Source organism: Tamandua tetradactyla, chromosome 7 (assembly GCF_023851605.1).
Source record: "Tamandua tetradactyla isolate mTamTet1 chromosome 7, mTamTet1.pri, whole genome shotgun sequence".
Classification (NCBI taxonomy): domain Eukaryota; kingdom Metazoa; phylum Chordata; class Mammalia; order Pilosa; family Myrmecophagidae; genus Tamandua; species Tamandua tetradactyla.
In genome coordinates this window covers 30,523,709-30,551,236 of record NC_135333.1, presented here as the reverse complement: position 1 = coordinate 30,551,236, position 27,528 = coordinate 30,523,709, and the positions used below count along the sequence as shown (strand labels likewise).

The window sequence follows — 27,528 nt, the reverse complement described above, 5'->3', positions numbered from 1 at the left end:
GGAATGAGGTGGGGCTGGGGTTTGGGTTCAGATCTGTCCAGCTGCAAACCCAGACCACTTCTCCATTTTCCCAGGTTCTCCAGGGCTGTGGACCAGTGGGGATGTGGGTTGCCTGGGGAGGGATGATACCTTTGCAAGGTTCCAGGAAGGACTGCAGGAAACAGGGCAGTTTTGGGGCAGTTCAGGTCCTCAGAGGGACCTTTGCAGGGAGGAACAGGTCCTGTCACCTCCAAGATAGGACCTGGAAGCTCCTTGCACCAGGCGGTACATTTCTGGCTTTTCCTCCCTAGTTCCTGGAGTGCTGATGGTGTGGGAGCCGAGGTCTAGGGCCATGGCCAGACTGGGGGCCTGCCATCTGGGCTCTTCCTCTTGCTAGAGTGTGCCGGTGGCCTCACAGGGGAGAAGAGGCAGGGCTGGAGGCTCCCTGAGTGCCCCTTGACCTCCCTGGACCCTGTCTCCCACAGATGGCCTGCATGCTGCTGAAACGGGGCTGTGACGTGAACAGCACCAGCTCCGCGGGGAACACAGCTCTGCACATAGCAGTGATGCGCAACCGCTTCGACTGTGTCATGGTGTTGCTGACCCACGGAGCCAACGCGGATGCCCGCGGCGAGCATGGCAATACCCCCCTACACTTGGCCATGTCGGTGAGCCCACGGCCCGTGTCTCCCCGTGCAGCCGATGTGCTCACTGCCACATGGCATGGGGTGCTAGGAGGGCCAGCGGGACTGGTGTTCCTTCCCGCGATGCCCCTCTTCCTGTCCTTGGCTGCTGAGAATCTCCCTGCCTTCTGTCGTAGTTTTCCAGGCTGCCATGACAAATTCCACATGATGGGTTGGCTTAAACAGTGGAATTTATTGCCTTGTAATTTCCGAGGCTGGAAGGCTTGCTTCCTTTTGAGATTGGTAGGTTTGGGCCATCCTTGAGGTTCCTAGGTTTTCCTATTATATGGCGATATCCTTTCCTTTCAGGTTTCATTGACTTCTGGCTTCAAGGTCCTCTGACCATGTCTAAATTTCTTCTGCTTATAAAGAACTCCAGCAATCAGATCATGGGCTCCCTTCATTCAGTTAGGCCATGCCATCCAGACATAACTGGAATAATGTCTTCAAGAGGTCCTATTTGCAGTGGTTTTACACACACAGGAATGCAGATTAAGATTAAGAACATGTTTTTTTGGGTGGGTACATAATTCAGCCTACCATACCTTCTAAGGCTAAGTTCAAACCTTGTCTCTTCCTTTGGGAAGCCTTCCATGTCGCTCTCTCTGTCCTCAGACATAAGTAACATCTCTCCTTCTGCACTGTGGTACCTTTTACTCCTGTACCCCAATTTGGCATTTACATGATATAGGCCAGTCACGTCATCCTTGTCGACCATGGTTTCCTTTGCTAGACAATGGAGGTGTTGATAGTGACCTGGCAGAGTTGAAAGAATCGGGTATAGCTCTAGGGTGAATGCGAAAATGACACATGTAAAGTACCTGGCACAGAGGCGCAGAGTGGGCGTCCTACAAGTGTTAGTTTTCTTTTCCTTCATTATTAGGGAAAAACAGTTACGAGCATAGTACTCTGATCTGCCCTCGTAGTCCTTTGAAGTCATGGCCTGCCTACACATTTTGGTAGCCCATGGTGGGTGTTTGTCACATTTGTTGATTTATTATAGTCCAGCCCTCCTGCCCTTGAAGCCCTGATAGTCTGGGTGGGGAACTACAGTGAGTGTGAGTGTGTGTGTGTGTGTGTGTGTGTGTGTGTGTGTGTGTGTGTGTGTGTGTATTGTGGAATAATACCATATGTATATAAGTCTGTTTAGCAAGTCTCAGAGTGATAGAATGAGAGAGAATCCTGGGACCCTAAACAAAGTAGATTTAGGAGAAATTCAAAGACATCCTATTTTCTATAAAAAGGCATAACTATAGAGGAGACCTTTTTCCCCAAAAGGCTGAAATTGTAAATAAAAACATGGACTTTATTAGCACTGAATGAATGAGCCCTTAGAATGATCTAGTTCACCAGTTCTCAAACTTTTTGATCTATTTGGTCCCATTATACTTTTAAATTTTATGAGGATCCCAGAGAATTTTTGTTTATATGGATTATATCTGTCTATATTTACCATATTAGAAATTATAAGTGAGAAATATTTAAAATGTATTTATTAATTCATTAAAATAACAATCATAAGCCCATTACACTTAGCATAAGTTACATTTTACTGAAAAATAACCTTATTTTCTAAAACAAAAAAAATTGAGAAGAGTGGCATTGTTTTATATTTTTGCAAATCTTTTCAATTCCTGGTTTCACAGAAGACACATGAATCCTCACAGCTTCTTACATTTATTCTGCGGTATTATTTTATTTAGTTGAAGAATATGAAGAAAAACTGTCCTTACACAGCTGTGTAGTTTGAAAGGGAAGAGTGTTTTAATAGCCCTTTCAGAGAGTTCTAGATATTCCTCTTTGGTACTACACCAAAACTCAGCAGGGGGTAGTTGCTGAAAAGTCAGCTGGTTGTGGGTTGGTTTCTGAAAGTATCTCCGTGAACTTTTCATGCTGTTACATTGAAACCCATTGTGTCCCTTGCACTTTCCATGGATCTTTTTTACCCATGATGATTTTTTTTTCATTTTTTAAAACGCAATTTTATTGAGATAACAGTCACACACCATATCAAACTTCCAAAGTATACAATCACTGGCTCACAGTATCATCACATAGTTTTGCATGCATCCCCAAAATCGAATTTAGAACATTTTCACTACTCAGAAAAGAAATAAAAAAAAAAAAAAATCCTCTCATAATTCTTATACCCCCTATTATTGACCCCTACGGTTGGTGTGGTACATTTGTTATTGTTAATGAAAGACTATTAAGATATTACTGTTAACCAGAGTCCACAGTTTGCAGTAGGTACAATTTTTCCCATACACCCCTCTATTATTAACTCCTTGTAATGGTTGTACACTTGCTCTGGTTCGTGAAAGAACTTTAAAATATTTATATAGTTAATCACGGACATTGTCCACCACAAGATTCACACTGTTATACATTCCCGTGTTTTAACCTCCAGCTTTTCTTCTGGTGACATACATGACCCTAAACTTCCCCCCCTCCCCTGCCACACTCACCCTCCTTTCAGCACTGATTGTTATTCTCACAACAATGTGCCGCTGTAACTTCTATCCATTTCCAAACATTTAATAGCCCTTGCCTGATTTTGTATTGTCCTTGGAGTGAGTTTGCACAAATGTGGACCCATTTCGTTAGATAGTATCAGAAGCACATATTTGTAAATATCAACACTGAGAACCTCAGAAAAGACTGTAAGTTTTGGAAGCTGCCAAGCCCATCGTGGCATCTACAGGTTTCCTGAACTTTGAATTTTTGCTTGAAGGCTTGAATTTTATCATTGGCAAAAAAGATGGTCAAGTGTAAACTTCTTCTCCAAGTGGCAGGCTCATTACATTCTGTTTTGAGAAATTGTCTGCCAGATAGATACCCAAGGCTGAATAAGCAGTTAGTCTGTCAGTCATTCTTATAAGTAAAAGTTATTTTTTCTAGATGGTCATTCATATTGTAAAACTTCAATTTCTGCATGAGACTAAAGCAAAAAATGTTTATTTGATACAAAATTTATATTTTGACTAATGCATTTCCTAATATAACTTATGTGGACAGGTTAATTGAACACCATAAGTACATGGAACCTTGACTAGGGCATGAGATTTTGTAGGTTTGTCCAATGTGATGCCCAATCGATTCCAGAGTGATTTAACAGTGAATAAAGAAGTATTTGCAGAGTCCTCTTGGAGGAATGGTGAGGAAGGGGTAAAACTCAATTTGCCCATTTGGAGAATTCCTGATATTCTTGAAAGCAGTGGGGACAACCAAATCAATACGCTGAGACCTCAGTCTTGGGGTTGGTTTGTATGAAACTTATCCCTGCAAAGGATAGGCTAAGCCTACTTAAAATTAGACCTAAGAGTCACCCCCAGAGAACCTCTTTTGTTGCTCAGATGTAGCCTCTCTCTCTCAGCCAACACAGCAAGCAAACTCACCGCCTTCTCCCTCTCAACATGGGACATGACTCCCAGGGGTGTAAACCTTCCTGGCAATGTGGGACAGAAATCCTAGAATGAGCTGGGACTCAGCATCCAGGAATTGAGAAAACCTTCTTGACTGAAAGGGGGAAGAGAGAAATGAGATGAAATAAAGTGACAGTGGCTAAGAGATTTCAAACAGAGTCAAGAGGTTATTCTGGAGGTTATTCTTACGCATTATATAGATAACACCTTTTTAGTTTAAGGTGTATTAGAGAAGCTAGAGGGAAGTGCCCGTAACTGTAGAGCTGTGTTCCAGTAGCTATGTTTCTTTTTTTTTTTTTTTAATTTTTATTGATAAAACCAAACAACATACAAACACGAACATTCTTAACATATGAACATTCCATACTTGGTGTGCAATCAGTGGTTCACAGTATCATCACATAGTTGTATATTCATCACCATGATCATTTCTTAGAACATTTGCATCACTCCAGAAAAATAAATAAAAAGAAAAAAGAAAAATCTCATACATGCTATACCTCTTACCCCACCTCTCTCATTTACCACTAGTATTTCCCTTTACCCAATTTATTTTAACATTTATTCCCCCTATTATTTATTTATTTTTAATCTGTATATTTTTACTCATCTTTCCATACTGTAGATAAAAGGGGCATCAGAAACAGTAGTCATGTTTCTTGAAGATGAATGTAAAGTGATACAGCTTTCACAATGTGACTGTGTGATTGTGAAAACCTTGTGTCTGATGCTCCTTTTATCTACGGTGTGGACAGATGAGTAAAACATATGGATTAAAGATAAATAAATAACAAATGTTGAAATAAATTAAGTGGATTGAAATACTAGTGATCAATGGAAGGGAGTGGTAAGGAGCATAGAAAAAAATAGGGGGAACAAAGGTTAAAATACATCGGATAGATGGAAATACTCGCGGTCAGTGAGAGGGAGGGGTGAGGGGTATGGGATGTATGAGTTTTTTCTTTTTTCTTTATATTTCTTTTTCTGGAGTGATGCAAATGTTCTAAGAAATGACCATGATGATGAATATACAATTATGTGATGATATTGTGAGTCATTGATTATATACCAAGAATGGAATGTTCATATCTGAAGAATGTTTGTGTTTGTATGTTATTATGTTCTGTCAATAAAAATATTTTTTAAAAAAGTTATTTTTTCTATGAAAAAAAAGCAGCTAGTCCAGTTCAGCCTCCAAATGTTTAAACAGACTGTTCTGTGGGGGGAAGCTGCACTTGCAGGCTATGTCTCTGGGGATGTAAGCCCAGTTTCCCTGGCAGAAGTGGTGTCCTGGGCTGGATGGGCAGGACAGTCTTCTCGTTGGCCACCTACCCTCTCCCTGTGGCTCCCAAAAGTAAGCAGCAGCTGACCCTTCAATGTCCCTTGGCTTCTGGGTAAGGGGTCAGAGATGCATTGCTGCCTTCCAGAAGGAGCTGGTCAGGGGTGCTGAGGGCTGGGGTGAATCACCCCCAGTTTCTGCTGGGTTCCTGAACCTTCACCTCAGGATATTTTCAAACCTGTTTGTCAGGGCACCAGCTTTGGAATAGCATATCAGCTGGGGACAGGAGATCAAAAGGGTTCTAGCGGCTCGCGCCCCCCAGCTCCCTCACAAGAAGCCACCTGGTTGATGGGTAGCATGGGGGAGGCCAGGGGTCCTTCTACTCCTCATTTCCCTGCTCTGTTATCTATTTTCCCCTTATTCTGTCCCCTACAGAGAGACAACGTGGAGATGATCAAGGCCCTCATTGTGTTTGGGGCAGAGGTGGACACCCAAAATGACTTTGGGGAGACTCCTGCATTCATAGCCTCCAAGATCAGCAAGCGTACGTGCTCTGCACTCTGGGACCAAAAGTTGGGTGGGGGTTGGAGAGGAGGTGCAGGGATCAGGGAGGTGGGAATCCCAGCCAGCCACCGGGTGCCAGAGTACTGTCCTCACCGCCCCCCCCCGCCGCACCACACTGCACAGGCATGCCTGTATACCCTCGTGTGGGCAGCATATGTGTTTACACAGCATGTGTGCATGCATTGCATGCTTGCTCAGGGAGCCTTGGCCTCAGAGCTGAAAGAAGCAGATCCTCCCCTCCAGAAGACAGGAGCCCTTCAGGAGGGCTTTAGGGAGCTGTGGAAGTTGCCATGGGTGTGCATCTGACCATATGCATGTTCATATGTGCATGCTTGTATGTGCATATGGGAGCGCTACTGCGCTGTGGTATCCCGTCTGGTAAATGGGGGTGAGTGCCTCCACTGGCTGGCCTCTTAGCCTCTTTCAGTGGAAGGGGCTGTGCATTCAGCAGTTTTGAGAGTTGCTGAACACAGAGGCAGGATCTCCAGTTTCTTGGTTGGAATAGAAGGGAGAGAGGGGGTCCCCCAAATAATAGGTTAAGTCAAAATTGACCTCCTCCTTCCAGAGTCCATGGTAGACCCCAGCCCCTTCCCCTGTGGCCCGGGGAGCAGCTTTAGATGTGACAGGCCGGAGTCAGCACCCGCTGTCAGGATGGGCCACCCGGTGATGATAGAGGGGTCCCTGTGTGGAGAGGAGGGGCTCTCATTTGCATGTTGATGTCCTTCCTGATCCTCTGCCATCTCCCCTTCACCAAACCATGACAAGTTGTCACCAGGAAGGCGTTCTTAACTCTGCTGAGAACCGTAGGGGCCGACTACCGCCTCCCCTCACTCCCGGGGAACCCTGTGGAGCAGGGCTCCGCAGCACCGCAGCGCCCCATCTCCCTGGAAAGGGCTCAGCCCCCATCGGTCAGCTTAAACAACCTAGGTAGGCCTCTCCCTCCCACGTTCCCCCCACTCCAGCTGGCTCCCAGGCCCGGGATCACAGCAGTCCCAGCTGGAGAGAAACAGGGCCCCAGGTAGTTAACGGGGAGCAAGGGAGGGTAAGATTGGTTAGCATCTCTAGGCAGCCAATAACTGTGGAGTCCCTGCGGATGTGCCATGGTCATTTCCCTTGACGGGCTTCCATGCGTATTAATCTCAGGTCTGGACATTTCCTCTGGCGCTCATGAGGTGGGCATGCTCCGTGCCTCTCCTTTTATGTGCAGTGAGAAATGCAACCTAGGGGCCCAGAGTCCCGCACCTCTGTCTTGAACAAGGAGTGCTTCTGTCACACTGGTTTCACCTCCCTCAGGCCTGAGGCCCGTGTGCTCCCTTGCTGGCCACTTTGGTGACCTACAGGCATCTAAGCATGACCAGGTGACCAGCACCTTCCTCAGTGCGTCCTTGGCCATCCCTGGAGACAGGCCCTTCTCTGGTGTTTCTGTGAGCTGGCTCACCCTAGGAACCTAGTTTGCTTTGGGAGAGGGGGGCCCTGAATAGAGAAGCCAGGAACCAGATCTGTGGCAAACCATTTTTTTGGGGTAAATTTTAGTGCTTTTTTTTCTTTTTTTATTGCATGGGCAGGCTCTGGGAATCAAACCCAGATCTCCGGCATGGCAGGCGAGAATTCTGCTACTAAGCCACCATTGCACCACCAATTTATTTTTTTTACTCTTGGCCAAGCGGAGACCAGCACCCCTAACCAGGCTAGCTCAGCCAAGCCTGGAGCTCAGGAGAGCTGGGAGCTGGCGGCCACAGCTAGAACTTTCGACCTCCACTTCTTTCCGCTCCCTGCTTATCCCTCCCAGGAACTGCCTGCACCACCCCCCATTTTTATCTTTCAATTTTACAGGCTGTCAGTCACCCCTGCCAGGCCGGATGATGGGCCTGGGGCGCAGCATCAAATGGGTAATGCCCAGCCTTGCCCTGGATTAGCTGGAGCTCTTGTGCCCTTTTCTTTGTCCTCAGCTGCACAGCCAGACAAATACCATCCTTCCACCTCTCTCCTCCCCACTGGCCCCTCTCCCGCTGCTCTTGCCCGCTCTCCTGCCCCTTGCCCTGCTGAGGGGTTGACATGCCGCTTTGCAGCCTGCCCTCCCGCTCTGCTGCTTCTAGACTCAGTGCTCGCTTTGGTGGGGGGGTGCGGATAGAGTCGGGTCGGGAGGTGTCCTGGGTCCAGTGCCTGGGCGCTGGGCTGCTTGGCAGGAGGGGCAGCTGGACTGTCGGTGTGGGCGTGCGGCTTGGAGTGGGCATGGAGTGGGCCTAAGGGAAAGTGTGGGCGGGAGGGCCCACACTGAGGAGGGCTTCCAGAGCTGGGGTCAGGACACAGGCTCCAGCAGTGGGAGGTTAGGTCCCTTCACTCACGGAGTTGAATCCCTAGGCACGTCCTGACTCAGTCCTTTAGGCCAGATGAACTGGGACAAGTCACCTCATCTCTCTGAGCCTCGTCTGTGATTGAGGAGCGCCCATTCTCATCCCAGCAGCCTGGGCTCTGCGGCCTGAAGGCGCGCTTTGTGAACTGGAGAGCACAGGGCACAGCCGGGGTGGGAGGGAAACACTGCGGAGAAGCCAGAGTTAGTGGGGCAGGGAGGGAGCCCCTGCCCTCGACCAGGATCAGTTCATTTCTCCCCAAGGGGTCTGTGGCGTCTGGGCAGCGCTGCTCTGGGCCTAAGAGCCCTTCCCTGGGGCCAGGAGGTGTGGGGGGGGCGGGGCGGTGAGGGCAGGCTGCGGTGAGCCTGGCCCCAGCCCTGCCCGCCCTGCGCTTCACAGACGTGCAGGACCTGGTGCGCATCTCCCGGGCACGGAAGCCGGCCTTCATCCTCAGCTCCACGAGGGACGAGAAGAGGACGTAAGTGCGGTGAGGGAAGGGAAGCCACGTGGGCAGAGCCTCTCCTGGGAGCCCCACTGGGGGCTTGCGGGGTGGGGGTGGGGGTGGTGGCTCTCCTCTCTGGCTCACAGCAGGGACCGAGTCGTTGGAGAGCCGGGGTCTGCTCCTTCCTCCCACGACTGGTGCAGGGTTGCCTGGCTTGCACACCGTCGCGCTCGTGCCACTCAGGCCTGGTCTAGCTGCCCTCCTGTGTCGTGGTTTGGGGAGGAGGAGGTCACGCAGCCCCTTTAGGAAAGAGATCTTGGCCACAGTGGGAGGCTTTGCTCGGATCCCACCTCCACAGAACCAGCAGGGTAGGGGGTGGGATAACCCCACCAAGAGAAGCAAAGCAGACCCCACCAAGGGCCTGCCCTCGGGCACAGTCCCTGCTGCCCAGAATCAGGGCCACCAGCACAGCAAGTCACCGGGACAGATGTCTCCAGTTGGCTACACTCTCTACCCGCCCTTCAGGAGTACAGTTTATTTGCTCATCACTTTCCTGTTTTCCTCCCAGCCTTTCTAGGAAGGTAATAGTGACCTTGTTTGTAGACGCAGAACCTGAGGTCCTGAGAGGTTGAGGGACTTGCTCAAGGTCACAGAGAGTGAGTGTCAGTACCAGCGTCACACCCAGGCTCTCAGTCTGTGCCCTTACTGCTGCCGCTGCGGCTGCTGCCCCAGGCTCTCTGCTGGCTGTTCACGACATGCCACCCCCGCAGGGAAAGCTCTCTTCTCTTGTGCCCACTGTGCTCTCTTCTCCCGTGCCCACTCTTGGGGATCTTCCAGCCCAGCAGCAGAGGGATGGCCAGGCCAGTGAACAAAAGTGATTGGTTACAAAGACAAAGGTGCAGGGCATAGCCAGCCCTGCTGGGGATCCGTGTGGCACCAGGGCTGGCGTCTCAGGCAGCGACAGCAAGCTGTGGTGGAAAGGGGAGGTCTGAGCACAGACCTACGGAAGCATACCCCTCTGGCAGGCTCAGCAAGTCAGTGCCCAGGTGGGCTCCTTGGTCCCAGTTTGGAGGAACACATCAGGGCATGTTAGGGAGACCATGACTCGAGTCAGCAGAGCCGGATGCAAATGCAACCTGCGTTGCTGACCACCTGTGTGACCTTGTGCCAGTCACTTAACCTCTGAGCTTCATTCTTTCGTTCATTCAAAACATGTATCTAGTGGCTACAGGGATAGCGGTGAGTGTGTACCTTGAAGGGGTTACCAACAAGTGAGTGAGTTAAGGCTGGTGAGAGCCCCTGGCACATGGACCTGGCTTCCCCACCACTTCCTCCTTCTTCCCTGCTTCTCCCTCCTGACCCTCCTCTGCCACCTGTCCCCAGACTGGCTGTGGGATCCCCGCCCTTCCTCCCACAGCCTTGATAACTCATACAGACTTGTAGCCAGTTTCTGAGATTCTGGGAATATAGACCTGACCAAAATAGGGAGCTCCCTGTCCAGCGTGGGACACAGACCCAGGTCCTTGCTGAGATGGCCCCTGTACTTAGCTGACCTCCCCAGTCCCCTCACCTGGCTTGATTTTTTCTGTGGCCCACTTTTGCCTCCTGAAGTACCTTCTACATACTCGTTTACGGCCTCCACCCCTCCTCTGTGAGGGCAGAGGCATAGTGTGCCCCAGTGCTGATGCTCAGGGACCAGGGGCCACGGGAGCGGACGATGTGGAGTGCGAGCCTGTGACGGGATCCTCTTCTCTCCTCTGGGTGTTTCCTGCCTCAGCCATGACCACCTGCTCTGCCTGGATGGAGGGGGCGTGAAAGGCCTCGTCATCATCCAGCTCCTCATCGCCATCGAGAAGGCCTCGGGCATCGCCACCAAGGACCTCTTTGACTGGGTGGCAGGGACCAGCACAGGGGGCATCCTGGCCCTGGCCATTCTGCACAGTGAGAGCAGCCCCTGGGCGGCAGGGGTGGGGTGGGTGGGGGCAGAGGGGACCGAGTTCCTTTGCAGAACTGGGCAAGAAGAGGGTGGCAGGGTAGGGGGGGCTTGTGAGCCCTTAAGAGGACAGCTGCAGGTGTCGGGGGCCTGGAAGGAGTGAGACTGGGAAGGTGGCCTAGGGCTGAAGCCCAGCCCCAGAGGACAGAGCCAGCTGTGCCTCCTCCAAGATAGGAGGCGTTGGGCAGTGGGCTCCCCAGGCTCCTGAAGGACACGCTGTGCTGGGCTCTGCACCCACTGAAAGAGCAAAAGCCTTTCCGGGGGGTGGTGGGGCAGTGGTCTCAGGGATGATGTCAGAGCCCTCATCTGCCCACTTCATTTTCCCACGGGGAGATTGTACCCTAAAGGGGGGGTAACCTGGAGTCCTTTAGCTCCTCAGTGGTGTTTCTCAGGCTGGAACCAGGTCCCTAGACCCCTTGCCCAGTGCTTTCCCGAGGGCTCAGGCTGCTTTCCCCACTGCTTGGCAAAGGCTGGGTCTGAGGCGACAGGGTCAGACTTGCTTCCTGGACAGGCTCTAGGATAGGCCACATCTCAGCCCCAGTGGGGCTCCTTTGTGGAGCAACTGCCCCCAAGTGGGACTCATTCTTGGGCTAAGTGTCCTGGACTAGGGATCCCTGACCCTGTGCTTGACGGACCCTGCAGGCCAGGCCTGTGCTGGGTGGGAGGGCAGCAGAGCCGAGTTAGGCCTGTACCCCACCCTCAGGGAGCCCCAGTGGGATGGGGCAGGCAGATGCACATGGGTGTTTACGGGGCTGTGTGAGGAGGCCGAGGGCCAGGCAGGCCAGGGGGCTGTGGAGACATGGAGCACAGCCCACCCTGGCAGCAGCTGAGAGCAGCATCCTGTGGAGCTCTGGGAAGAGGGATCCACAGTGTGCAAGCTGCGTGGCACTTTACCGTCCACAGCGGTCTTTTGGCTAGTTTTTCACTTCGTTGTGATGGTTCTCCCCATAGCCATGTGCAGTGAACCAGATGCTTCCCCCTTTACATTTGAGGGGAAACTGAGGACCAGAGAGGATCACCCAAAGGGTCAGGGCAGAACCAGGACTGAATGTCTGTCCTCCCAGCCACTGGGAATGCCGTCACTGGGCTCGTGCCTCGGGCCTTCTCCCCCTTGCCCCTGGTTCCTGTCCCCTGTGAGGGAGAGCCATCTCAGGAGCCCGCCCTCAGCCTGCTAGGCATGAGGTCTGAGGGAGGCAGAGTGGCCAGAGGTCCAGCCTCTCTTTGGGGAAGGTCCCTTCTTTCCTCATGGATGTATCTTCCCATCCAGGGCTTTTCTGGAATGGATTTGAGAAGTCACTTAGCTCAGGCTTTCCTATGGGCAGGAGCTGCTCTTCCATCAGCTCTGAAGAAGTCTCCCAGCCTCCACTGGCTCACCCCTGGCCTGGGATGTACTGCCTCACAAGGCATGCAGGGCAGGGTCTCCTTCTGAGGTGACATTGCCCCTTCACCCCCTCTGTTCTGGGATGCTCAAAGGACAAAACTGTTCCTTCATTTCCATGACAAACAGCTGATCCATCCAGCTTTGTGTGGCCTGGAGTTCATACAGTTTGGAGGCCCGTCTTTAAAGAAAATAATTCCAAATTAGGCACAGGGCCGTGGGGGCTGCTGAAGGGGATTTCTTCCAGTAGGGGCAGTTGCAAGGGAGAACTCAGAGCCTGAGCTTGGCCTGCGCCTGGGAAGCCCACCCTCCTGCCCACGTGCTGGCCTGTGGCCCTGGCGTCTCTCCCATGGCAGTGGGTGGCCCGTGGGTCTCTCTCCAGCTCTGATCCCTTGCCTCTTAGGCAAGTCCATGGCCTACATGCGCGGCGTGTACTTTCGCATGAAGGACGAGGTGTTCCGGGGCTCGCGGCCCTATGAGTCCGGGCCCTTGGAGGAGTTCCTGAAGCGGGAGTTTGGCGAGCACACCAAGATGACAGATGTCAAGAAGCCCAAGTAAGCCTCCTGCAGCCACCAGTGTGGTTAACACTTGCGGGATGAGCAGGGATGGACGGCAGCTTCTTCCCTCTGAGCAGGCCGTTTCCTGGGGTACAGATGAAGAACACCTCCGCACTGTGAGGGGAGCAGAGATGGGCCACCTGGAGGTGAAGGGCAGGGATGTGGCTCTCCCGCAGGCACCCTGACAGTTGCTGAGGGTAGGGGAAAGGCCCTGCCTGGCCAGGGAGGACAAATGGGTCTATCAGGTGCCCTGGAGAAAGGCTTGACTCTTGCCACCCAGGCCAAAAAATGATATGGACAGCTTCTTACATTTCAAACAGCACTGGGCCCCCGTTCAGACGATGAGATTATAATCAGATAACTTCACTTCTGCCTTCAGTATTAAGTTCACAGTCTTGAAGGAATTTAAGTCAGGTTAGGGCCCAAAAGAGAAGTTTGCATTTCCAAGAAGCATTTGCTTGGAAGGGTCAAGTCCCAAGGTGGTTTCCCAGGATTCTAAGCCATAGATCCCTAACCTAGATCCCTAACATCCATTTGGGGCCTGAATGAAAGGTGTGCTGCACAGGCACCCGGGCACAGGGAGAGTTTTGAGCATTTCTTGGGTTGGGGAGAGGAGGCCCTCATGTGCTGAGCCCTAGCCATCTGCCCGGCACTGCCCTGTGCATTCACATGAATGCTTGTGGAAGCCTCCCCCAAACCATTGTCTAGACAGAACTGAAGTTGGATAATATTCTCCAGCTGAGAATGGTCCTCCAACCAAGAAGTGGAGGAATGGAGCACCTGGTCCTACAGCTGCAGGTCTCCTAACCCATGGGTTAGAGTGATGGGAGACGTAGGGGCAGAGCTCGTGTGTAACTGGGAGAAGACCCAGAGGTTCTAGTCCTGGCTCACCACCAGCTTGTCACGTGGCCTCCAGCAAGTTCCTTCCCCTCTTTGGGTCTTAACTGGCCCCAGCCCAGCCCCAGGCCTGGGTAGAATTCAGGGCCTGCAACGGGAGAGCAGGCCATGGTATTTTCCAAGTGTTAATTCCTACCAAGGAAAACCGTTTTCCTAACATGAGATTTGGCCAGATGATACCTAAAGCGCCTTCTCACTCTGACATTTGCTGGCTCTCTTGTAAGGTTGTGCAGCTTGTTCGTTTTAGCTCACGCTTACTCACGGCATCCGTGGGGTACTCAAAGCCAACGTGGTTTTCCTTCTTGGGGATGCAGGGGACCCACAACACAGAAAGCTTGGGGAAGTTATACGCAGTATCCGGGATGGCTGGCCCTCCCCACCTGGGGTAAGCCCCCATCAGATCCAGACCTGCTTCCCTGAGCTCAGAGCCCATGGTGGGGATGGGGGAAGGGCACAGAGTGGAGCTCCCACCTGCACTGCAACCTGCAGTGACAGGTTTCCTGGGCCTCTGCCTCAGCCTCCACACAGAGCCTTACAGATGCATTGTCTCATCCCAACCCCTCAGCAACCCAGGGCTCAGTGGATATTTCCACACCTGCAGCGGCAGCGGTCAGCACCCTCCCAGCAGTGTTCCCTTGTCGGGTGTGACGCACACATACAGCACGTCCCCGGGTCAGAAGGGAGGGCTGCCCTCTGAGGCCCGTTTCTTCTACCGCACACTTCGGACCTCTATGCTGAGCATGGCTCTGCCCCAGGCAGTGTGCACGAGCGTGTGTGTATGGGTTGTGATGGATGCAGCTACCGGGGGAAAGGCAGTCCTGCTTAAAGTCTGGTTACAGATAAATGACCTGAAAAAATAGCCCGGCAAGGTTCCAGAAGGCAGCTACAACACTGCCTCTTCTTTGTCATGCTCCCTACCCTGAAATTATTTTACTAGTGTCCACTTAATGCCTGTCTTGTCTGCTAGACTGTGAGCTCCTTGAAGGTAGGAACACGACTGTCTTTCATACTTCTGAAGCCCCAGGGTCTAGCACAGTACTCGTCACAGAATAGGCAATTAAAAATATATATATAAAATATATATTAATTATATATTTAATTGTGTATTAAAATATACAATTAAAAATACTCGTCACAGACCGACCGTGCATGGGAGCAGAGGCAGGAGAGAGCACTGAGGAGGAGGTGGTCAGGGAGGGCTTCCTGGAAGAAGTGAGGGGTGAGCTGGCTTCGAGGATTAGGAAAGATTTCTTTTCATTAAGTAGGCTTTTTTTTTTTCATTTTTAGAATAATCTGTATTCCTATAGGAAAATACAGAAAGTAAAAAGAAGAAAATATCCATAACTTATTAACCGAAAGGCATGTTTTGTAAATATTTTTGTATATTTTTTCTAGACATTTCCTTTTATATGTATGTGTGAAATAGAAAATACATTTTAAAAAGTGCATACAACAGTTTAATATAATTATAAAGAAAATACCCACATAACCACCAAAACAGTCTAAAAGCCCCAGCCCAGCCCCAGCTCCTTCCCTGCCCACCCCAGGTCTCCGCCTGCTTGACTGGTGTGGGACCTGGTTTCCTTGCTCCACCGTGTGGCCTTCCCATCACTGAACGGTAGCATTAGGTCTGGCCTCGCTTTAAGCTTGGACGGAAGCACGTCTGCTTTCTCCACTCAGCCTTGGGCTGGGGTGTGTGGCTGTGCTCCCCTCGCTGCCGCCTGGGACTCTGCCAGTAGGGCCCGCAGTGGGTCTCTCTGAATGCTGTCAGGGGACAGCTAGGTTGCTTCCAGTCTGGGGCTCTTAGGAGCACTTGTGTACTTTTTCTCTGACTCCCGTGTGCACATGTTTCTCAGGGCTGCATGTATGGGAGAAGAACATGGGTCCCTGAGAATACAGAGCCTCAAGTGTGTTAGGCGCTGCCCTACTGTGCTCCGGGGTGGTCACTTCTGTGTTCACTCCCACGACAGTGTCTGAGCGTTCCTGTCGCCCTTCGGTCTTGCTGACATTGGGCTATCGTCAGGCATCTTTATCTGTACGAATCTGAGGGAGTACACAATGGCGTATCCATGTGGCTTTGATTTCCATGTTCCTGGTTACTAGTGAGGTTGAATTTTTTTTTTCATATGCTTAAAGACCATTTGGATTTCCTCTCATAACTTTTCTGTTCACATGTTTGTTCGTCCGTTTTTGGCAGAATTAGGTTGTGTGATTTTGGGTTTATGAGGCTCCTTAATGATCTGTAGGAAATCTTTTTGTATTTTAGAAGCCAGTGCTTTGATGGATGTGTGAAATATATGGGTATGAATCTTCTCTCTTGCTGTATGATGCATCATTCCACACTCTTTATGGTGTTATATGATGGAAGCTCTTAATGAAGTAGAATTAATACGTATTTTCCTTTTTGTAGTGTGTGTGCTTTTTCTGGCTCATTTAGGAACCCCTTCCCTACCCTGAAGCTGGAAGCTATTCTATATCATGTCTGAAAACATGAAGGATCTTTCCTTCACTTTTAGATCTTTGATCAACCTGCAGTTAATTTTTGCATTGGGGTGATTGGAGATCCAAGTTCGTGTTTCCCAAATGAATAGCCAGTTTCCCCAACCCTGTTACTGAAGAAGTCTGTCCTTCCCCTCCACATGGGCAGGGTTTGCTCCCTCTGTCATGTATCACGATCCCTTATATGCTTGGGCCTGTTTCTGGCTCTCTGCTTTGTTTCTGGTCTGTTGGTTGGTGGTCTCTTCCTGTGCCAGGGCTGCAGGGTCTTAACTGCTATGTAATAAGTCCTGCCAATTGTTTTGACTTTAACCATCATATGGTATACTGAACTTCCTAGGAGCCACCAACAGTTTTCCCCAGTGGCTGTACCATTTAACATTCCTACCAACATTGCATGAAGGTTTCCTATTTCTCTGCATCCTTGCCAACACTTGTTATTTTCTGTTTGCTTAATAATAATATTTTCTGCTTAGTGGGTGTGCTATCTCACTGTGGTTTTGATTGGCATTTTCCTAATGACTAATGATGTTGAGCATCTTTTCATGTGTTTATTGGCCACTTGTATATCTTCTCTAGAGAAATGTCTTTTCATGTCTTTGGTCCATTTTTTTTTTTCTTTTCAACCACTTGATTCAGGATGGCTGGTAGTCAGGTAGCCTGCACAACCGTAACAGAGCCCTCAGCCTCTTCCACATCCCCCTAGGCCCTTGGCCCATTGTTTACTTGGGTTATTTGTCTTTAAATTATTGAGTTGCAGAGTACCTTATGTATTCTTTTTTTTTGTTTGTTTTAATTTATTTATTTATTTATTATTATTTTTTAAATCATTTTTTAATTTATTAATTAAAAAACAAAGAAACAAAATAAAACAACTTACATAATCAGTAATTCACAATATCATCACTTAGTTGCATATTCATCATTCCTTAGAACATTTGCATTAATTCAGAAAAAGAAATAAAAAGACAATAGAAAAAGAAATAAAACGAACACAGAAAAGAAAAAAAAAAGATTATACCTACCATACTCCTTAACCCCTTGCTTTCATTGATCACTAGCATTTAAACTAAATTTATTTTAGCATTTGTTTCACCTATTATTTATTTTTATTCCGTATGTTCTACTCCTCTGTTGACAAGGTAGAAAAAAAGGAGCATCAGACACAAGGTTTTTACAATCACACAGTCATATTGTGACAGCTGTTTCATTATTCAGTCATCCTCAAGAAACATGGCTACTGGAACACAGCTCTACATTTTCAAGCATTTCCCTCCAGCCTCTCCATTACATCTTGAATAACAAGATGATATCTACTTGATGCATAAGAATAACCTTTAGGATAACCTCTCGACTCTGTTTGGAATCTCTCAGCCATTGACACTTTGTCTTATTTCCCTGTTCCCCCTCTTGGTCGAGAAGGTTTTCTCAGTCCCTTGATGCTGAGACTCCGTTCACTCCAAGATCTCTGTCCCACGAGCCAGGAAGGTCCACACCCCTGGGAGTCATGTCCCACGTAGAGAGGGGTAGGGTGGTGAGACTGCTCGTTGTGTTGGCTGGAGAGAGGGGCCACATCTGAGCAACAAAAGGGGCTCTGTTGGGGGTGACTCTTAAGCCTAAATTTTAAGTAGACTTGACCTATCCTTTGCGGGGTTAAGTTTCATATGAACAAACCCCAAGACTGGGGGCTCTGTCTGTAGCTTTGGTTGTCCACACTGCTTATGAGAATATCAAGAATTCAACTTGGGGAAGTTGAATTTCTCCCTGTTCTCACCACTCCCCGAAGGGGGCTTGCAAATACTTTTCCAGTCACTGATCGAATCACTCTGGGATTCATAGGGGCATCGCTCTGGACAAACCAGCAAAATCTCATATCCTACCTGAGATTCTAAGTACTTATGGCGTTCAATCAAACTATCTACATAAGTTATATTAGGAAATGCACTAGTCAAAATATTTTCTACCAAATAAACATTTTTTTGCTTTAGTCTCACACAGAAGGTGACCTTTTGAAATATTAATTACCATCTATTTTCAGCACCCTGCAATAATGACATTCCTTTGTTCTTCCTCATGCAAAAACATTTTTAAAATTGTACCTTGTACATTTCACTATTATTATACACTCTAGGCATTCCTAGATTATACCATCTCAATCTTTAACAGCTATCTTTCTTTCTGATTTCATTTATGTCCCCAGCCCTCCTCCCTCTATCATTCTCACATACAGCTTCATTCAGTGTTTTAACATAATTATATCACAGTTAGGTAGTATTGTGCTGTCCATTTCTGAGTTTTTGTATCCAGTCCTGTTGCACAGTCTGTATCCCTTCAGCTCCAATTACCCAATATCTTACCCTATTTCTATCTCCTGATGGTCTCTGTTATGAACAGAATATTCTAAGTTTATTCACTAATGTCAGTTCATATCAGTGAGACCATACAGTATTTGTCCTTTAGTTTTTGGCTAGTCTCACTCAGCATAACGTTCTCAAGGTCCATCCATGTTGTTACATACTTAATAAGTTTATTCTGTCTTAAAGCTGCATAATATTCCATCATATGTATATACCATAGTTTGTTTAGCCACTCGTCTGTTGATGGACATTTTGGCTGTTTCCATCTCCTTGCAATTGTAAATAATGCTGCTATAAGTATTGGTGTGCAAATGTCCGTTTGTGTCTTTGCCCTTAGGTCCTCTGAGTTAGATACCTAGCAATGGTATTTCTGGGTCATATGGCAATTCTATATTCAACTTTTTGAGGAACTGCCAAACTGCCTTCCACCATGGTTGCACCATTTGACATTCCCACCAACAGTGGATAAGTGTGCCTCTTTCTCCACATCCTCTCCAGCACTTGTCATTTTCTGTTTTGTTGATAACGGCCATTCTGGTGGGTGTGAGATGATATCTCATTGTGGTTTTGATTTGCATTTCTCTAATGGCCAGGGACATTGAGCATCTCTTCATGTGCCTTTTGGCCATTTGTATTTCCTCTTCTGAGAAGTGTCTGTTCAAGTCTTTTTCCCATTTTGTAATTGGGTTGGCTGTCTTTTTGTTGTTGAGTTGGACAATCTCTTTATAAATTCTGGATACTAGACCTTTATCTGATATGTCGTTTCCAAATATTGTCTCCAATTGTGTAGGCTGTCTTTTTACTTTCTCGATGAAGTTCTTTGATGCACAAAAGTGTAATTTTGAGGAGTTCCCATTTCTTTCTTTCTTTCTTCAGTGCTCTTGCTTTAGGTGTAAGGTCTATAAAACTGCCTCCAATTATAAGATTTATAAGATATCTCCATATATTTTCCTCTGTTTTATGGTCTTAGACCTGATGTTTAGATCTTTGATCCATTTTGAGTTAACTTTTGTATAGGGTGTGAGATACGGGTCCTCTTTCATTCTTTTGCATATGGATATCCAGTTCTCTAGGCACCATTTATTGAAGAAACTGTTCTGTCCCAGGTGAGTTGGCTTGACTGCTTTATCAAAGATCAAATGTCCATAGATGAGAGGGTCTATATCTGAGCACTCTATTCAATTCCATTGGTCAATATATCTATCTTTATGCCAGTACCATGCTGTTTTGACCACTGTGGCTTCATAATATGCCTTAAAGTCAGGCAGCGTGAGACCTCCAGCTTCGTTTTTTTTCTTCAAGATACTTTTAGCAATTTGGGGCACCCTGCCCTTCCAGATAAATTTGTTTATTGGTTTTTCTATTTCTGAAAAGTAAGTTGTTGGGATTTTGATTGGTATTGCGTTGAATCTGTAAATCAATTTAGGTAGAATTGACATCTTAACTATATTTAGTCTTCCAATCCATGAACACGGTATGACCTTCCATCTATTTAGGTCTTCTGTGGTTTCTTTTAAGTTTCTTGTAGTTTTCTTTGTATAGGTCTTTTGTCTCTTTATTTAAATTTATTCCTAAGTATTTTATTCTTTTAGTTGCAATTGTAAATGGAATTCGTTTCTTGATTCCCCCCTCAGATTGTTCATTACTAGTGTGTAGAAACACTACAGATTTTTGAAAGTTGATCTTGTATCCTGCCACTTTGCTGTACTCGTTTATTAGCTCTAGTAGTTTTGCTGTAGATTTTTCAGGGTTTTCAACATATAGTATCATATCATCTGCAAACAGTGATAGTTTTACTTCTTCCTTTCCAATTTTGATGCCTTGTATTTCTTTTTCTTGTCTGATTGCTCTGGCTAGGACTTCCAATAAAATGTTGAATAATAGTGGTGATAGTGGACATCCTTGTCTTGTTCCTGATCTTAGGGGGAAAGTTTTCAGTTTTTCCCCATTGAGGATGATATTAGCTGTGGGTTTTTCATATATTCCCTTTATCATTTTAAGGAAATTCCCTTGTATTCCTATCCTTTGAAGTGTTTTCAACAGGAAAGGATGTTGAATCTTGTCAAATGCCTTCTCTGCATCAGTTGATATGATCACGTGATTTTTCTGCTTTGATTTGTTGATATGGTGTATTACATTAATTGATTTTCTTATGTTGAACCATGCTTGCATACCTGGGATGAATCCTGCTTGGTCATGATGTATAATTCTTTTAATGTGTTGCTGGATTCAATTTGCTAGAATTTTGTCGAGGATTTTTGCATCTATATTCATTAGAGAAATTGGCCTGTAGTTTTCTTTTTTTGTAATATCTTTGCCTGGTTTTGGTATGAGGGTGATGTTGGCGTCATAGAATGAATTAGGTAGCTTTCCCTCCACTTGAATTTTTTTGAAGAGTTTGAGCAGGATTGGTACTAATTCTTTCTGGAATATTTGATAGAATTCACATGAAGCCGTCTGGTCCTGGACTTTTCTTTTTGGGAAGCTTTTGAATGACTGATTCAATTTCTTTTCTTGTGATTGGTTTGTTGAGGTCATCTATTTCTTCTTGAGTCAAAGTTGGTTGTTCATGCCTTTCTAGGAAGTTGTCCATTTCATCTACATTGTTGTATTTATTGGCATAAAGTTGTTCATAGTATCCTGTTGTTACCTCCTTTATTGCTGTGGGGTCAGTGGTTATGTCTCCTCTTCCATTTCTGATCTTATTTATTTGCATCCTCTGTCTTCTTCTTTTTGTCAACCTCACTAAGGGTCCATCAATCTTATTGATTTTCTCATAGAACCAATTTCTGGTCTTATTGATTTTCTCAATTGTTTTCATGTTCTCAATTTCATTTATTTCTGCTCTAATCTTTGTTATTTCTTTCCTTTTGCTTGCTTTGGGGTTAGTTTGCTGTTCTTTCTCGAGTTCTTCCAAGTGGACAGTTAATTCCTGTATTTTTGCCCTTCTTTTTTGATATAGGCATTTAGGGCAATAAATTTCCCTCTTAGCACTGCCTTTGCTGCATCCCATAAGTTTTGATATGTTGTGTTTTCATTTTCTTTTGCCTCGAGATATTTACTGATTTCTCTTGTAATTTCTCCCTTGACCGACTGGTTGTTTAAAAGTGTGTTGTGGAGCCTCCACATTACATGTGAATTTTCTGGAGCTTTGCCTATTATTGATTTCCAACTTCATTCCCTTATGATCTGAGAAAGTGTTTTGTATGATTTCAATCTTTTTAAATTTGTTGAGACTTGCTTTGTGACCCAGCATGTGGTCTATCTTTGAGAATGATCCATGAGCACTTGAGAAAAAGGTATATCCTGCTGTTGTGGGGTGTAATGTCCTCTAAATGTCTGTTAAGTCTAGCTCATTTATTGTAACATTCAAATTCTCTGTTTCTTTCTTGATCCTCTGTCTGGATGTTCTGTCCATTGATGAGAGTGGGGAATTGAAGTCTCCAACTATTATGGTAGATGTGTCTATTTCCCTTTTCAGTGTTTGCGGTGTTTGCTTCATATATTTTGGGGCATTCTGGTTTGGTGCATAAATATTTATGATTGTTATGTCTTCATGTTGAATTGTTTCTTTTATTAGTACATAGTATCCTTCTTTGTCTCTTTTAACTGTTTTACATTTGAAGTCTAATTTGTTGGATATTAGTATAGCTACTCCTGCTCTTTTCTGGTTGTTATTTGCATGAAATATCTTTTCCCAACCTTTCACCTTCAAACCTATGTTTATCTTTGGGTCTAAGATGTGTTTCCTGGAGACAGCATATAGAAGGATCCTGTTTTTTAATCCATTCTGCCAGTCTATGTCTTTTGATTGGGGAGTTCAATCTATTAACATTTAGTGTTGTTACTGTTTGGGTAGTACTTTCCTCTACCATTTTGCCTTTTGTATTTTGTATGTCATATCTAATTTTCCTTCTTTCTATACTCTTCTCCACACCTCTCTCTTCTGTCTTTTCATATCTGTCTCTGGTGCTCCCTTTAGTATTTCTTGCAGAGCTGGTCTCTTGGTCACAAATTCTCTCAGTGATTTTTTTGTCTGAAAATGTTTTAATTTCTCCCTCATTTTTTTTTTTGTTATATTAGTGCTGTAATTTTATTTTCCAAATGATATTTGTCTTTGAACCTTGGCTGGGGGATCTATAGCTAAGATTAAATGGGGTTCAATGTTTTATAACAATACTTCCTTACATTTACACGACTTTTCAAAAACATGTGTATTTTGGTCTCTTAAAACCTGTGACATGAAATATTGCATCATTTTCCATCCCGCCATTCATTTCCCATATTTGATCTAAGTACTGAATGCCTATTATTTGTCAGGCCCTCCACTGGGTACTGGGAAAGACTCCACAGTGAGCCGAAAGCAAGTGGCCTCTGATCTCAAGCAATTCATGACCCAGCGGGGAGGCAGACGCTACTCTGAGGAGCTCACGCATACATTCACCGTGCAGCTGTGTGATGTGTTAAGGAGGTGTGCAGTGGAGCTATTCGATCGAGTCTGGGAGGTCAGGAAAGCTTCTCTGGGAAATAATGCTTAAGCCAAGGGTGGGGACAGCATGTGCAAAGGTCCCAGAGCAAGAGGGACTGTGTCCAGTATGAGGGACTCAGCCAGGGAGGTGAGCAGAGCGAGGGAGGTGAGGGGGTGGTGGCAGAGCAGAATGGAGAGGCAGGAAGGACCAGACCATTATATAGTATATAAATATAGTACCCAGGCCCCACCCAAAAACATTCTGATCCAAATAGGGGCCAGGTGAGGGGAGACTAGACACATATTTTTTTTTTTTATTCCCTCCTGTGTTCGTTTTATTTCTTTTTTTTTTTGATTTTTTTTATTAATTAAAAAAAGAATTAACAAAACAATTAGAAATCATTCCAATCTACATGTACAATCAGTAATTCTTAATAACATCACATATTTGCATATTCATCATTTCTTAGTACATTTGCATCGATTTAGAAAAAGAAATAAAAAGACAACAGAATAAGAATTAAAACAATAATAGAAAGAAAAAAAAACAAAAACAAAAAACCTATACCTCACATGCAGCTTCATTCAGTGTTTTAACATAATTGCATTACAATTGGGTAGTATTGTGCTGTCCATTTCTGAGTTTTTATATCCAGTCCCGTTGTACAGTCTGTATCCCTTCAGCTCCAATTATCCCTTCTGTTTTTTTTTTTTTTAATTAACGGAAAAAAAGAAATTAACCCAACATTTAGAGATCATACCATTCTACATATGCAATCATTAATTCTTAACATCATCACATAGATGCATGATCATCATTTCTTAGTACATTTGCATTGGTTTAGAAGAACTAGCAACATAATCGAAAAAGATATAGAATGTTAATATAGAGAAAAAAATAAAAGTAATAATAGTAAAATCAAAACAAAACAAAACAAAACAAAAACCTATAGCTCAGATGCAGCTTCATTCAGTGTTTTAACATGATTACTTTACAATTAGGTATTATTGTGCTGTCCATTTTTGAGTTTTTGTATCTAGTCCTGTTGCACAGTCTGTATCCCTTCAGCTTCAATTACCTATTGTCTTACCCTGTTTCTAACTCCTGCTGAACTCTGTTACCAATGACATATTTCAAGTTTATTCTCGAATGTCCGTTCACATCAGTGGGACCATACAGTATTTGTCCTTTAGTTTTTGGCTGGATTCACTCAGCATAATATTCTCTAGGTCCATCCATGTTATTACATGGTTCATAAGTTTATCTTGTCTTAAAGCTGCATAATATTCCATCGTATGTATATACCACAGTTTGTTTAGCCACTCTTCTGTTGATGGAGATTTTGGCTGTTTCCATCTCTTTGCAATTGTAAATAATGCTGCTATAAACATTGGTGTGCAAATGTCCGTTTGTGTCTTTGCCCTTAAGTCCTTTGAGTAGATACCTAGCAATGGTATTGCTGGGTCGTATGGCAATTCTATATTCAGCTTTTTGAGGAACCGCCAAACTGCCTTCCACAGTGGTTGCACCCTTTGACATTCCCACCAACAGTGGATAAGTGTGCCTCTTTCTCCGCATCCTCTCCAGCACTTGTCATTATCTGTTTTGTTGATAATGGCCATTCTGGTGGGTGTGAGATGATATCTCATTGTGGTTTTGATTTGCATTTCTCTAATGGCCAGGGACATTGAGCATCTCTTCATGTGCCTCTTGGCCATCCGTATTTCCTCTTCTGAGAGGTGTCTATTCAAGTCTTTTTCCCATTTTGTAATTGGGTTGGCTGTCTTTTTGTTGTTGAGATGAACAATCTCTTTATAAATTCTGGATACTAGACCTTTATCTGATATATCATTTCCAAATATTGTCTCCCATTGTGAAGGCTGTCTTTCTACTTTCTTGATGAAGTTCTTTGATGCACAAAAGTGTTTAATTTTGAGGAGTTCCCATTTATTTATTTCCTTCTTCAGTGCTCTTGCTTTAGGTTTAAGGTCCATAAAACCGCCTCCAGTTGTAAGATCCATAAGATATCTCCCAACATTTTCCTCTAACTGTTTTATGGTCTTAGACCTAATGTTTAGATCTTTGATCCATTTTGAGTTAACTTTTGTATAGGGTGTGAGAGATGGGTCTTCTTTCATTCTTTTGCATATGGATATCCAGTTCTCTAGGCACCATTTATTGAAGAGACTGCTCTGTCCCAGGTGAGTTGGCTTGACTGCCTTATCAAAGATCAAATGTCCATAGATGAGAGGGTCTATATCTGAGCACTCTATTCGATTCCATTGGTCGATATATCTATCTTTATGCCAATACCATGCTGTTTTGACCACTGTGGCTTCATAATATGCCTTAAAGTCAGGCAGCGCGAGACCTCCAGCTTCGTTTTTTTTCCTCAAGATGTTTTTAGCAATTCGGGGCACCCTGCCCTTCCAGATAAATTTGCTTATTGGTTTTTCTATTTCTGAAAAATAAGTTGTTGGGATTTTGATTGGTATTGCATTGAATCTGTAAATCAATTTAGGTAGGATTGACATCTTAACTATATTTAGTCTTCCAATCCATGAACACGGTATGCCCTTCCATCTATTTAGGTCTTCTGTGATTTCTTTTAGCAGTTTTTTGTAGTTTTCTTTATATAGGTTTTTTGTCTCTTTAGTTAAATTTATTCCTAGGTATTTTATTCTTTTAATTGCAATTGTAAATGGGATTCGTTTCTTGATTTCCCCCTCCGCTTGTTCATTACTAGTGTATAGAAATGCTACAGATTTTTGAATGTTGATCTTGTAACCTGCTACTTTGCTGTACTCATTTATTAGCTCTAGTAGTTTTGTTGTGGATTTTTCCGGGTTTTCGACATATAGTGTCATATCGTCTGCAAACAGTGATAGTTTTACTTCTTCCTTTCCAATTTTGATGCCTTGTATTTCTTTTTCTTGTCTAATTGCTCTGGCTAGAACCTCCAACACAATGTTGAATAATAGTGGTGATAGTGGACATCCTTGTCTTGTTCCTGATCTTAGGGGGAAAGTTTTCAATTTTTCCCCATTGAGGATGATATTAGCTGTGGGTTTTTCATATATTCCCTCTATCATTTTAAGGAAGTTCCCTTGTATTCCTATCTATTGAAGTGTTTTCAACAGGAAAGGATGTTGAATCTTGTCGAATGCCTTCTCTGCATCAATTGAGATGATCATGTGATTCTTCTGCTTTGATTTGTTGATATGGTGTATTACATTAATTGATTTTCTTATGCAGAACCATCCTTGCATACCTGGGATGAATCCTACTTGGTCATGATGTATAATTCTTTTAATGTGTTGTTGGATACGATTTGCTAGAATTTTATTGAGGATTTTTGCATCTGTATTCATTAGAGAGATTGGCCTGTAGTTTTCTTTTTTTGTAATATCTTTGCCTGGTTTTGGTATGAGGGTGATGTTGGCTTCATAGAATGAATTAGGTAGTTTTCCCTCCACTTCGATTTTTTTGAAGAGTTTGAAGAGAATTGGAACTAATTCTTTCTGGAACGTTTGGTAGAATTCACATGTGAAGCCATCTGGTCCTGGACTTTTCTTTTTAGGAAGCTTTTGAATGACTAATTCAATTTCTTTACTTGTGATTGGTTTGTTGAGGTCATCTATGTCTTCTTGAGTCAAAGTTGGTTGTTCATGTCTTTCCAGGAACCCGTCCATTTCCTCTAAATTGTTGTATTTATTAACGTAAAGTTGTTCATAGTATCCTGTTATTACCTCCTTTATTTCTGTGAGGTCAGTAGTTATGTCTCCTCTTCCATTTCTGATCTTATTTATTTGCATCCTCTCTCTTCTTCTTTTTGTCAATCTTGATAAGGGCCCATCAATCTTATTGATTTTCTCATAGAACCAACTTCTGGTCTTATTGATTTTCTCTACTGTTTTCATATTTTCAATTTCATTTATTTCTGCTCTGATCTTTGTTATTTCTTTCCTTTTGCTTGCTTTGGGATTAGTTTGCTGTTCTTTCTCCAGTTCTTCCAATTGAACAGTTATTTCCTGCATTTTTGCCTTTTCTTCTTTTCTGATATAGGCATTTAGGGCAATAAATTTCCCTCTTAGCACTGCCTTTGCTGCATCCCATAAGTTTTGATATGTTGTGTTTTCATTTTCATTCGCCTCGAGGTATTTGCTAATTTCTCTAGCAATTTTTTCTTTGACCCTCTCTTTGTTTAAGAGTGTGTTGTTGAGCCTCCACGTATTTGTGAATTTTCTGGCACTCCGCCTATTATTGATTTCCAACTTCATTCCTTTATGATCCGAGAAAGTGTTGTGCATGATTTCAATCTTTTTAAATTTGTTAAGACTTGCTTTGTGACCCAGCATATGGTCTATCTTTGAGAATGATCCATGAGCACTTGAGAAAAAGGTGTATCCTGCTGTTGTGGGATGTAATGTCCTATAAATGTCTGTTAAGTCTAGCTCATTTATAGTAATATTCAGATTCTCTATTTCTTTATTGATCCTCTGTCTAGATGTTCTGTCCATTGATGAGAGTGGGGAATTGAAGTCTCCAACTATTATGATATTTGTGTCTATTTCCCTTTTCAGTGTTTGCAGTGTATTCCTCACGTATTTTGGGGCATTCTGGTTCGGTGCATAAGTATTTATGATTGTTTTGTCTTC

At 44.9% G+C, this 27,528-nt stretch overlaps 1 protein-coding gene across 8 annotated transcripts in view; it reads left to right on the top strand.

The window, feature by feature from the left end:
- The window catches only part of PLA2G6 (phospholipase A2 group VI), a 107,994-nt gene that overhangs the window by 60,218 nt on the left and 20,248 nt on the right, over positions 1–27,528 (top strand). For 7 of the 8 annotated variants that reach the window (XM_077168803.1, XM_077168805.1, XM_077168810.1 and 4 more), the window contains 6 exons: positions 465–647; positions 5,802–5,910; positions 6,696–6,857; positions 8,681–8,759; positions 10,501–10,664; positions 12,498–12,648. In XM_077168803.1, coding sequence (XP_077024918.1) covers positions 465–647; positions 5,802–5,910; positions 6,696–6,857; positions 8,681–8,759; positions 10,501–10,664; positions 12,498–12,648 — 848 coding nt within the window. The remainder of the gene's footprint in view (positions 1–464; positions 648–5,801; positions 5,911–6,695; positions 6,858–8,680; positions 8,760–10,500; positions 10,665–12,497; positions 12,649–27,528) is intronic. The other variant, XM_077168811.1, reaches the window with a different exon arrangement.